This window comes from Musa acuminata, chromosome BXJ1-10 (assembly GCF_036884655.1).
Source record: "Musa acuminata AAA Group cultivar baxijiao chromosome BXJ1-10, Cavendish_Baxijiao_AAA, whole genome shotgun sequence".
Classification (NCBI taxonomy): Eukaryota; Viridiplantae; Streptophyta; class Magnoliopsida; order Zingiberales; family Musaceae; genus Musa; species Musa acuminata.
The window spans coordinates 28,725,031-28,738,177 of NC_088336.1; the positions used below are offsets into that span (position 1 = coordinate 28,725,031).

General features: G+C 43.4%; 2 protein-coding genes across 9 annotated transcripts; both read left to right on the top strand.

Annotated features, from left to right (window-relative positions):
• The first annotated feature begins 1,972 nt into the window (after positions 1–1,972).
• LOC135584545 (uncharacterized) lies at positions 1,973–4,225 on the top strand. Of its 5 annotated transcripts, none has more exons than XM_065087588.1 (6): positions 1,973–2,124; positions 2,218–2,640; positions 2,793–2,933; positions 3,035–3,154; positions 3,575–3,670; positions 3,819–4,225. In XM_065087588.1, the coding sequence occupies exons 2-6, from the start codon at positions 2,422–2,424 to the stop codon at positions 3,939–3,941; spliced, it is 699 nt and encodes a 232-aa protein (XP_064943660.1). In that variant the 5' UTR covers positions 1,973–2,124; positions 2,218–2,421; the 3' UTR covers positions 3,942–4,225. The 5 variants fall into 5 exon arrangements, with proteins under 5 accessions (XP_064943660.1, XP_064943661.1, XP_064943658.1 ...); XM_065087589.1 differs by having other exon boundaries at positions 1,988–2,124; positions 2,402–2,640; XM_065087586.1 differs by having other exon boundaries at positions 1,998–2,124; positions 2,196–2,640.
• Positions 4,226–11,525: 7,300 nt separating this feature from the next.
• Positions 11,526–13,147, top strand: LOC135584549 (LOB domain-containing protein 25-like). 4 transcript variants are annotated; one of them, XM_065085554.1, is made up of 3 exons: positions 11,526–11,610; positions 11,698–11,826; positions 12,248–13,147. In XM_065085554.1, exon 3 carries the CDS (start codon positions 12,371–12,373, stop codon positions 12,947–12,949), a length of 579 nt encoding a protein of 192 aa, XP_064941626.1. In that variant the 5' UTR covers positions 11,526–11,610; positions 11,698–11,826; positions 12,248–12,370; the 3' UTR covers positions 12,950–13,147. The 4 variants fall into 4 exon arrangements, with proteins under 4 accessions (XP_064941626.1, XP_064941629.1, XP_064941627.1 ...); XM_065085557.1 differs by having other exon boundaries at positions 11,548–11,610; positions 11,701–11,826; positions 12,365–13,147; XM_065085555.1 differs by having other exon boundaries at positions 11,550–11,610; positions 11,701–11,826.

Here is a 13,147-nt window from a genome sequence, read left to right on the forward strand (position 1 = left end):
CCAACACACGCGGCAAGTGCGTGCTTGGGGGGTAACGTGATGTATATAAAGTAGTTTGTATGTCTCCGCGATAATATGTCACAGTTCAGCTGGATGCTGCAATTTATATCTACTTGCGTGGCACGTCGTCTGGAGTTATTAATCCAGATCGTCGGACCCTATGTCACGATAAATGCAGCCACCAAACGCAGTTGAGGACATTTCGTATGCTCCCTCTGCCCGCAGCTTTCAATCTCTAGAGGCTGACGTCGATGGGGAGCTATCGATGCCAACTTGCTGCGATAGATGGGCGTCACACGAGGCAGGTGGAGGTGGAGGTGCAGGTGCAACTAACTAAACGGCCGCTGCATTTAATCTATAAATTGCTCAGGGATTTTTAGACTCGATCACACAATATCTGCTGGCTATCGATCACAGCGTATAAAGTACGTCAACTTGTTGTGACGGATGAGCAATCAATGGAGCAGTAGGCCAGCGAAGGAGTCTGTATCCTCACAGCAATTCATATATATATATATATATATATATATATATATATATATATATATATATATATATATATATATATATGAACTTGTGTGTCTATTTTGGGATAGAAGAAGGAACAGGCAGGCGAATTAATTGAGTTGGCTACTCTGTCGAGATCACTGCAGCTAATCAAAAACCAGTAATTGAAGATGCGAAAACGAAGGATATCCGTGGGATATAACTAGCTGGTCCACTGATCTGCCAAGCCACAACTCTTCTGAGATTACGTGAGAGAGAAAAAGCTGCTTTGTGACGATTGGCTGCTCGATCGGGGAAGGACAGATTATTACCCAGTAGGATTGGTATGAGGAGCATTGGCTGCTCGATCGGGAAAGGACAGATTACCACCGAGTAGGATCGGTATGACGAGCGCACGCCAACACCCATGGGCCAACGGATCTCTTTCTTCTGCCTTTATATATATATATACATATATATATGTGAACTTTCTGCACACAGCTAGTCAGCCCCCATATGAATTATTATTATTAGTTGAGAGATTGTGGTGGAGATTAGCCGAACAAACTTAACAGCATGCATGCAGCTGAAATCGTCTATCGTTGGGAGCATATCGGATGGGGCGGTTAAAGGTTGGTTGGGTTTGGTCTACAATATTGGTATCACTAGTAGTTCTCCAGCGGACTGGACAACCAGACTACCGGAAAAACATATCTCAGCTTTCTCTTTTTGTTTTGGGAATTCCTTCCGATAAATATCTGATAGTGATCCTTTACATTATGGGAGTCGGCCTGGGTTCCTTTACATTATGGGAGTCGGCCTGGGTTGGTTCAGTCCCGGGTGCGCGAGATCATCATCCACGTCCGTTCGGGCCCTTCCGAAGATTTTGTTAGAATTGGGTGGAATAAGAGTTCAGAATCCTCTCTGGCTTCTGGCTTCGTCCCCGAGATAAATTTTTATCCTTTCGTCAGGAGCCTATGTGGGGTGTTCTTCGTATCATGGTACAATGTTTTACTCGATGTCGTCCCGACCTTTACAGCATGACGTGGTACTCGGTTGGCGCTATCTCGATCTTCGCGGGACGATGTTGTACTTCAGCGATGTCGTTCTGACTTTGGCGGGACAGTGCTATACCTGGTTGGCGCTGTACATGATTGGCGTCGTCTTGACCTTCGCGGGATGGTGCTGTACTCGGTCGGTGTGATCTCAACTTTTGCGGGACAACGCTGTACTCGGTCGGCGCCATCTCAACTCTCGTAGGATGGCGTTGTACTTGATCGGCCGACTCACATTGTACTTGGTTGGCTTCGTCATGACTTTTACGGAACGGAGTTGGGGGATGTTGATCTTAATGCTGAGGTGGCTGTGAATAGTGATAGGAGGGCAAGTTACCAAAAGGTGCCCTATCAATATCATATACCAAACTCCAACTAATTGACGTTAATGGTATGTGTGTCCTCAGTCATGTTATGTTGCTCTTTAAGAACAAGGGACGCGGACTTGGTTCTAGCTGTCCTCCTCCACATTGATTGAAGATCCAGGTGTTCTTCTCTCTCTCTCTCTCTCTCTCTCTCTCTCTCGTCACCTAATCTCAGACTGGAGAATTCTCATCTCTCTGATTCTTGGATAAGAACAAAGGTAGAGTACTCATTAAGAATTTTAATTTCACTTCTTTTTGGTCTTCCTGATTCATTCTTAACATCATCGAGGTAACCGACTTAGAGGAAGCAGGTCGATCGGTTCTCCTCTTACAAAGTTGATAATTTACTCCTCGATTCCTTCTCCTTGCCAAATCATCGAGTCATATGCGATCCAACTTGTCTTTCCTTCACAACATGATTCTCAAGTCTGGTAGCTAAAGAAGAGGATGTAGATTGCTCTTAGGAAGACGAAACCGTCCGGTGTTGAATTACAGGAACAAGTTGTCGCGGAGAGATGGAAGATTACATTGTGAGCTGGGTGATCTCAGGAGTGTTGTTCTGGACCACCACCTTCCTACTAGTTCGGAATGTATTTCGAAACCGCTCCTTTGATTTCTGCAACCGTGTCGTCTCCACCGTCCACGCTGCGGTGGCTGTTGGCTTAGCCTCTCTATCCGTACAGCACTGGGGATGCCCTGTGTGTCCTCTGGCATCGAGGTCGTCTGAACTGCAGGTACCGCCTCCCTTTGTGCATCTCCCTTCTTCTTTCTACTCACGAGATAGAAAACATGCCTCGACTCCCAAGTATTTTTGGAGAAATGGTATGTCATCAACTGGATTCTTGTTTAATTTTTGGGCATCTTCTCCTCCTCCAACATTCTTCAGATGAAAGCGTTGGCCGTGACTCTGTCTTATCTGATATATGATCTGATATGCTGCCTTTTCGACAAGATAACCAGAATGGACAATTCAGTTCATCATATGGTTGGAATTGTCGGCATCGCAGCAGGTCTTGCCTACGGAATGGTAAGTAACCCGCCCCGCGACTCTTTTTTTCTCTTTTTATACCCTTTTCTTTCGATGAATCCATATGCTTCCCGTCGTTCTCAGCTCGGCTTCTCTTACAGTGTGGCTCGGAAATGGTTGCGGCAATGTGGTTAACGGAGATCTCCAGTCCTTTCTTACACATGAGAGAACTTCTGAAGGAGCTCGGCTACCGAGACACCAACCTTACTTTAGCATTTGACGTGCGTGAGATATCTAACCCATATCTTTCACTTCTTACAACTATCAAATTGCATGGTTTAAAAGAAGTATAAAAAGAAAAGAAATCTGCCGCCCGAGAGGGTGTCAAAGATATAAAGAATTTATTCTCCTCTCTCTCTCTCTCTCTCTCTCTCTCAGACGAACACCAAATGCACTGACATCTTTATGAGACGATTTAAACACCCGGGTTCCCTCCCTCTTTTAACGAAACCCAAACCGATTCGAGCCTCACGACTTCTTTAGAGCAAGCCTAGGTGGATCACACGCACGCACAGATAGATGACGGGAAGGATACTGTATAATCTCCAAATACGTGGTAAATTCTGGGTGATGAAAGCTAACGTATCCAACAAAAATCGATGCAGAAGCAAGAGATAAGAAAGTGATTGCTTGTGATACAGATCTTGTTTGCTGCGATCTTCTCCTTGGCAAGGATGGTTGGCGGTCCATATCTCACATATGTAACCTTGACAGCAGACTACCCATTGCTTATTAAGGTACACAAGTGGTGGTTGATGAACGCAATTACGATCAATTGTATCTTAATCTTTATGCAGAAATGGGTTTGGTCTTCCTGAACCGAACCTATTGCTGCTACAACCAGCGGACTTCTCATCTAGTTTCTCTGTTAATTTGGCTTCTCAGGCAATGGCATTGGGCTTGCAGCTGGTCAGTGCCTTCTGGTTCTACAAGATCCTCAGAATGGTAAGGTACAAAATAGCCAAGAGGATGGTGCCCAATAAATCTATCAAAATCTCCGTTCACTGAATCATATGACTATTCTCAAGTTGTTGATGAAGCATTGGAGTATGGTACCACTTCAAACGCCATCAAGTTTTTTTTGTTCCTGACATCATTGCCTTCACCGTTGCATCATAATAGGATGTTGCAAGTCTTGGCATTTCATGTTGGTAGAAACAGGTTTGAAAGTTCATGCAGTATTTATGACATCGCAGTTGGAGCAATAGGCCCTTCTCACTTGAAATATTATATCACAAACTCAACAATTTGTACATTGTCCACAACCATAACTTCAGATTGCTGTTCATCAACGCTGTTTTCAACCAACAACCTCCTCATACCGGAGAAAAAACCCCTCAAAAGAAAGACTGACCATGAATGAATCAATTAACAACAGTATATGTTTCTAAACCTCGAAAACTATATCACCGGAGTGTGAAACCACACTGGAATAGAACCAAAGAAACCAAAAGAAAAGAACAGAAGCTAAAACAGATCAAACTCTGGGAAAATGGGATGTCAATGCCCCTTCTTGTTCCTCCACTTTGTTAACATATCAGACATCTCAAGAACGGTGCAATCCTCTCTGCCATGTGATGGCTCCATTAACCTCAACTTGGGTAGCAAGTTTTACGATGTTCTTTGCAAGCGGCTTGACGCCCTCCTTCCCATCAGGATGTAATAAACCTGTAGATCCATTCACAACGATCTCTGTGGTGCCACCAGCAGACGTCCACTGAAATTAAGAAGGCGAAGAGTCCATCACCTTCCTAAAATTATAGGAGATAGATGACAATCAAGAAATGAACGAGCACCACTGGAGATATTCGCTAATCAATGTGTTACACTGACCTCTTGTTTCACAAGTCTTGAGTATTTTAACCACATGCCAAGAATCGATGCTAACGGATTGGTGCAATCCTCAGTGTGCTAACGCTTTAGACGCTCATAGAACGGCTACAAATCGGTGAAGCCTTTGGCCTCAACATTTAGACTGGATATTTGCAACATGCTCGGTAGAAGCTTTTTGGTTTTTGAAAGGACCCAAAGGCAGTCGTAAAGTGACCTCAACCAAGAAATAGAATTTGATTAGAATGACGTTTTAGCACTTAGTATGGCCAAGTCGAATTTTGTGCAAGATGGCTCTGTATAACGATGGAAAAAAATTCCACAATTACCTACTCAACTATCAGTTTAAGCGTATGTTCTGAACATCATGATATCTTAATCTATATGGTTCTATTCGAACATCACATGGCTATTGTTTATTGTGCATTCAATTATCAACAACTGCTAGGGATTTATTTTGGGTCAATGCTAGTAAGCAGGAAGAAAATAACGAAAACGAGAAGAAAAAGATCCTGAGAAAACAGAGCTTGTTTTGTTCGAATCTCTAGTTTTTCTTGTTCGTCGTCGTCCACCTTTCTTCTCTGGGGAAACACAGTGTATGTCAAAGCAGCAGGTTCAGTCATTTACGTTGATTCAACTGCTCACTCGCGGATGAACAAAAGGGTCGGAAGCTAGTGGTTGCTGGGCTCAGTCAAATAAAAGTTACTTGTCGGGTGATCGAACTCGTCAGCCCACGAGGCTCAGTTGGTACTCTGTTTGCATGTCTTTACAGGCTCATTGGAGGCCGATTGCGTTCGTCCAATCACATGATCCTCGGCTTGTTTCATCTGTAACACTTAATGCCATTTAATTGCCTATATTGGCCAGCTAATCAAGTTGCGCGACTTCAGTTTTCGAATCATAACCAATATTTTTCTCTCTGACGTTTACGTGAGCTTCACAAGTCTTACTATATATGACAATAATTTTTTTTTAATTATTAAAATGTAATTAACAACCATTGCAGTTTAGAATCAATGAGATTGATAATACATATACGGACGACACACACCCTCACGTAGAGACCCGCAGCCACATCAGGTGGCCTGCGGAGCCGAGGTGGCAGACCGCATCAGCACAACAAGTTGGATTCAGATCGATGCTCGGGGCAACGTCGCTTGACACTGACCTGTCCGATGTCATCTCAAAAAGCTCCGGACACCGCTGCAAGGTATGTGGCCCCCTAAGAAAGCTTGGGGCGGTCGCTCGATGCTAATCCATGCGGGTCGGTCGGTACTCACTCGTGAAGTATGGGTTGGTCACCCTAACGGTTGACGATCTTTAATGGACCGAGATAAAAGGCTAACTTAATCTTCAGAGGGATCAGGTCAGGAAATCTCCCGATCCCAACCTACGGGTTTCGACAAGCACACGACAAAGCATCATACACGAGAAGAGTAACACCCATCTCTGCTACCCTAGTGCCGGACCGGGCAATCTTGAAAGTTCGACACCGACCTTTGTTACCCCAACATCCGATTGAGCAAACTTGCGCATCTGAAGTTGAACTTAGCCACGCTGACTCCCCGACCACGACATAAATAGATCCTAACATGGAACATTCGAAGTTAACGTACTAATAATATACGGGGAATGTTGTTTGACACATGGGCCATACATATGACATATGAGATTATGTTACGAAAAATAAAAGCAGAGAGGCTTCGCGGTTTGCACTCACAGTAACCGCGCAACGCATCATCATTAGAAACAGATAAATAAAAAAGAAAAAGAGGGGGGGGAGAGAGAGAGAGAGAGAAAGAGAGCCAAGGGAAAACTTTCGAACTTATTTATTCTTACTTTTGGGACTCCCAACTTTGTTAGCATTCAAGTGGCATCTCATTCTCTGGTTCCACCGCAGCTCTCACTGATCACTATGGACGACTTCAGCTACAAAATGATAGTTAGCTTAGACTTTGAGCTTTGTGAAAAGGGTAGCCTATCACGATATAAAATCTGGGGTTTCGTTCTCGATTTTGTCAATCCCGCTGTGAGCACTCATCTTCCGTGCTTATTTTGGTGAAAAGAAGAGCAGCATGGGAGTCCCAAGACTTTTTAAGGAGTGCCTCTTCGACACCCCTAGGAGTCTCGTGATACATTGGCAGAGTTGAATGGCACGGCACAGCCCAGATCTTGAGTTGGATCCAATATTCCATGACTCACTAGACTGCGCACTTTTGCAATACGCCGCCAACACATGGTCGGCATGCGATGGCCAACAAGTGTTCGTTTACTCCATCATGCATGGACGCCTCGATCGAGAGCGCCGGATGCATGACTGACACTACCGTGGGTCCCAAGAATTTTGGATTCAAAGCCAAATCATTTTTTGGTGGGCTCACCTCTAGGCTTGCAGTTGCTTTCTCCGCCTGGGAAACTCGTTTCACGGTTCCAGGACTTGGGGGGGGGGAATCGACTCGGGAAAGAAGCTCGCTTCTTCTCCTCGGAAGTGCTTCTTTCTTCCCCGTTAATATATAGATTTATTATATGTAGTTACAATGACCAATGAAGATGAAATGAATCGCCGTATATACGTTGGAGATGTGTTCATGATATTTTACTTCGTAAGTTACCCTTCTTCAATTTCTGACGTACGTTAGTCGTCGTGACTGTGGGGCGTGAATCATCACGTAAGCATCGCTAACCACAAATGTGGAGGCAAGGAGTGGACTGGGAAGATACGCATTCCAAGCGGCGCCCTTTTGGTTGATTGATGTGATCGGAGCCACTATTCTCATCTAGTATAAAACGAGCTTTGATGAGTGTGCAAGGCCCCATGGGCGGGTAACGAAAGATGCAGGAGCCCCCTTGTTCCTATAGCTTCTGCTACGTCGTCTTCTTCTGAAACAGGCGAAGAACTAGTAACTGGACATGACCGATCTTACTTTTTAACCAGGCCAGGGTAACTCCAAGTCCTGGTCGCGAGTCCGCGCATCCTAGTGGAAGTGACCTTTGGATGCAAGCATCCCCACAGTGCATGAACAAAGGTCAGAAAGGCTGCTCACATGCTTCCTCACTTGGCCAACTGTTAACAACAGATGAGTCCGGGCGGTGGACAGCGATCAGACAGACGTCACGGGGCCTACGGTCGAGGTACGCACGGTGAGTAGACCAGGCTATGCCTATGCCTTGGAAGGAGCATGCATGTGGGTGGGTCATAACGTTGCGTCCGAGCTGAGATCCATCGATGGAATGGCCTTGTAGCTAGGTCATAGGTGTGAGCCGGGGGGGGGGGCGGGATTGGAACATTTGCAGTAGGGAAAACGTATGTTGTTCTTGTTGTTGTTGTGGTGGTGAAAATTTTAGGTGGGAGATGACGGTCGTCCTAGTTCTTGACGAAGGCAGATCAAGGGTCTGAAAGAGATCGAAAGCAACCAAATGTCTCGATTCCTGGTTGCTAAACTCGAGCAATACGTACGTCAAAGATTAGGTGATAAACTGTGGCCACGCATTATACGGGAAGCTACCATGCATCAATCAGGACAACGATTTCGTTTCGCTAACGCTACGACAGAGGTTTCGTATCTTTCATCTGATGATATCCTGAAAGATACGGTTCATCTCAAGAATGTTCTTCGTTGCCTAACACATCTAAAGCTGACCTCTCCGAATTGGCTCTAGAATCATTTACCAGTTTCGTGGTGTGATCTCAGCAGTTTTATGTAAAACGATAATGCTGTAGTTTAGTTTCACTAAAAAGAATAAATACATCACTAAAGCGTATGCGTATGAGCTGTATAAAACCATATGTATGGATGCAAGATAATAAGCCTTTTTATCTTCGCTGAACTTTAAAGGGTAGGGAACCGGGTGCAATAAATTCCCTGTGAACATAGGAATCAGAACATGGGAGTAACATCGGTGGGGATGGTGTTGATCAAATATATCCCCCACTTCTTTTGAAAAACATATGATGTCAACAAAAAATTGGTCAAAGTTGAAGTACTTAAGCCTCTTTTGGACATTCCAATTGCCGCTCCACAATGTGCTTTCGAGCAGAAAGACGGATACGAGTGATTTTTGTTATTGCACAAAAGAAAAAAAAGGAATCCGAGAAAGATCGACTTTGAAAAGACATCTGATAAGATGCGTTAGACCGGCCACCCTTTTACGTATTGCGCATGATCAGAGAAGTTCTTGAAGAGTAATGGAAGAGAAGTTTACGAGAAAGCAAGCAAGTATAAATGGAGACGTACGAGATTGGATTGTTTTATTGTGAACAAGGGCTCGATGGGTGGTGGTATTATCGGGTATAATAGTCTCTCAACGTTTCTGCAAATATGTAGTAGGCAGGCGATCCGATCTGATTGAAGGAATACAGAATTCATGTTTTGTAATATGTGCCCCAAACACACTCGACATGAAAATTTTACACTCGAATACTTTAATATGGCAACATGGTTTAGAATTAATTATGGGAAATTTTGTATTAGCTCCAAAGGGATACCTCAACCAATCAGTTTCTTTTTTCTTTTTATTATTACAAGCAAAACTTTTCCAATCAAATTCTTTGAACATGGGTTAGCTCCCAACAGCTGATTGGGCTTACACTAGCAACTTCGAAAGCCTAATTCATATTTCTAGAATGATGATTAAGTCAGTCAAGAATTTTTGGAATGATAAGTGAAAAAAAGTTGGAGAGGATTTTTTTTTCTTCTTCTTGATTTTCTTTATTTCTATAGTGCCATACCATAATATTGTCTAGATGTATACATGCATCACATTTAATTTGTTCCTCTTATTCTCTCATGATTAATCATCACAAATCTATCTATGTATAGATTATTCTCTGTAATTAATTACCTTTAGCATTTCGATCCTTATAGTTTTAAAAATTATATTGGAATCTTTATATTTACAAAACGAACTTTTAAAAATTTAAAAACTAAGATGTTAAGGATAACTATTTATAGGAAATAATATGTAATTAGCTTATAATGCTCTCTTCTATCGCACAACTTTCCGATAATAAATAGGTCAGCAATCATTCCTAAATTTGAATAATGAAGCCAACTCTCAGCTAGGCTACAGATGCTATGCAGTAGTGCATGGAGAATTGATGAGAACAGTTTTCTTGAACAGACTATAGGACAGACTCTTTGGCGATGAATGACCTCACCGTAGGCCGTCTTGGAAAGTTGGATAGAATGACGAGAGAGAGAGAGAGAGATATGAAGATGGACCATAATTAAGCTCGTGTTTTAGTTCATTTAGCCGCAATCATTCCCAAATTTGAATAATGAAGCCAACTCTTAGCTAGGCTATAGATGCTCCTGCAGCAGTGCATGGAGAATTGATGAGAACAGTTTTCTTGAACAGAATACAGAGCAGACTCGTTGTTATTGATGTTTGGAATTGGAAAACGTTTGGCGATGAATGACCTCACCGTAGGCCTTCCTAGAAAGTTGGATAGAATGACGAGAGAGAGAGAGAGAGATGAAGATGGACCATAATTAAGCTCGTGTTTTAGTTCATTTGGCCGTAAAGACATGATAGAGATCTTCAGAGATGGAAGGAAGGAACCGAATCAGATACGGCGATGGGCTCTCTTGGAAGCCGAGTAATGGAAGAAATTATACTTCAACCGGAGTGTGGCTCTCGAGTTCTTTCCTTGGCTTTTGTTTGTTTTCTCCTCCTCTGTGCCCACTGATCAGCAACGAGCTATCATAAGTGTCGCTCAATTGGGACACTGCGCGCGTCTCATCAACATTACTGTAGCCCAAAAGAGTCTCGAGGCTGAACGACAACAAGAACAAGGGAATCGTGTGCACCAATCTCTTACAAATGCATGGGGACTGGTGGTTCCATCCACAATGTTGTTCGCGTGTGATCATACTTATGATTGCCAATGCATGCATGCGCTGTATTTGTTTAATTATGAAATGTTATACGATCTGCTATCACATCTTTTCGCGGACTAATTAGATTACAAGATTTATTTCTTGAAACCTGTGACTACTGCTTGCAATAAATCAAAAGGAACATCAAATAACGAACTGCCATAAACATCCCAAGACCACCAACAACCATCATTTATTAAGGAATTATCTAGGCCATCTTTTGCTTTCATCTTCCTGTTTTCCAATGTCGATGTCCTCGAAATACTTGAGAAATAATTTTTTTATAAGAAAAAAGAAGCTGTTTTCTTCATCTGTTTGCATGGTTCGGAACAAGTGTGTTGATACCATTTTCCTGATCCCACGTGGCCAGCAAGAACCATACTGCTTGATCGATCTATTTCACTAACGAGCAGTGCAATCTGATCTTAGAAAAGAAGGCCCGAACTGTGTTAGGCCTTTCCAGGGAATCACATATTTTTGTTGCACAGAAACTGATCATATAGCGATGGTTGGTCTTCGGTCGTATTTATGGTTGATATATGTAGATAGAGAAACGTTTCACCAACAGCCGCTGGTGGTTATTAAAATGACGGACGAGTCAAGTTTTTCTTTAGCTACTCATACATTGCTGTCCTCTAAGCAATAATCAGCGTCGATATATATGTATTCATCTTACCAAGAATAGGACATCAACATAGTAATTGAATATATATATGTATACATATATATATTCAATTACTATGTTGGGATTAGAATGAGAAGAAATGAAGCGACACCAGACATTCTCAATCTACAGTGCGATGGTCACCTTTTGATCGTTCCCACATTACTTAAATTGTTTTTTTTTTCTTATTTGCATATATCTTTACCACATCCATATTCTTTCTTCTCGCACTAATGCTTCTTTTCTCCCCTCCACCTTGTCTTCCCTTTGCTGCAGCGTGTACAGCGTTCCTCTCCAGACAAGGGTTTGCTTGTCTCTCTCAACACCTCTGACTTCGTGCTCGACCGATTTGAGAAGCCTAAAAAATCTCACGAGTCTTTCTCGACTGCAGCAGCAGCAGCAGTTGCTTGGATTCTCGAAGAACTGATCGGAGCAGCCGGTTCTGAAAGAGAGAGCTAGCTCGGCCAGGGGGAAAGTTTCTGTCCTCTCTGATCAAATCCCTCCGCCAGATCTCAGAGAGGTATACCTGCTCTTCTCTTTATTCTGTGTTCATCAACAGTGATTTGCGCGTACACAGAGAGAGAGAGAGAGAGAGAGAGAGAGATCATGTCTAGGATTTTGCTTGGTTCGGTACCCTTTTCTGTTTCTCTTGGCTCATAGTTTTTGGAGTAAATTAATGATAACCGTAATCATGAGAGGAAGTGCACAACCCTGGCCTGAGGTAGCTGCGATGATTCGCTGAGCATGGTACATGCTGCTACTGATCAGTCTCATGAGGTCTAAAAGAGCTTCCCAAAAAATGAATAAATAATTTAATAAATCTCTTGCATAAATAACAATCTCCTCGAACAATTCTTCCCAATTAAATCATTCTACTTTTTTCTTTTTTTGAATCGCTTTCCTCAAACCCTACTATCTATCCTTGACATTGAATATCACAGGCCCTGAAGGAGCAGCTATTTGTCATCAACTCCGATCAGACCATGAGAAGAGTTTTCTTTCTCAAAATAGAAATCAAAAGAATAGCTTGTTCTTCGTTTTGATCGTTTTTGGTGCAGTGGGTCATGGCATCATCTAGTTCTTCCTCCAACTCCCCTTGCGCTGCCTGCAAGTTCTTGAGGAGGAAGTGCATACCGGGCTGCATCTTCGCACCCTACTTCCCCCCGGAGGAGCCCCACAAGTTTGCCAATGTCCACAAGATCTTTGGGGCCAGCAACGTCGCCAAGCTCCTCAATGAGCTGCTCCCTCACCAGCGGGAGGACGCCGTGAACTCTCTGGCTTACGAGGCGGAAGCCCGCGTGAAGGACCCGGTGTACGGTTGTGTCGGTGCCATCTCCGTCCTGCAACGGCAGGTCCAAAGGCTTCAGAAGGAGCTTGACGCTGCCAATGCTGACCTCCTCCGTTATGCCTGCAACGACATCCCTTTGGGGTTGCCCGTTCCACCGACCATGGCGTCGCCCATGGGTGCTTACCGGAGAACCGAGTTCAGCAGGAGAATCGGCAACCGGGGAGGTCCGTTGTTTCAGGCTCCTGCTTTGGCTGTGCCCAGCCCTCCTCCATGGTCAACTGACATATTTTCAGGTGATCATAGCAACAATCCTGTGGAGGATACCGATCAAACAGGAGACGAGAGCAGCATTTGAACTTTAAAATGATCAGAAACCATCCTACATTATTCTATACGTTACCTGTTGGCTGCATATATAAATAATATATATGAGACTTGGATCCTAATTATTGTGTTTTAGGCATTTTATCTATATCAGGCAATCCTATGATATGTATATGTGCTTGTACCTTCTTAGAGAACGCGCATGATCAAATGCTACCTTATCCATTAA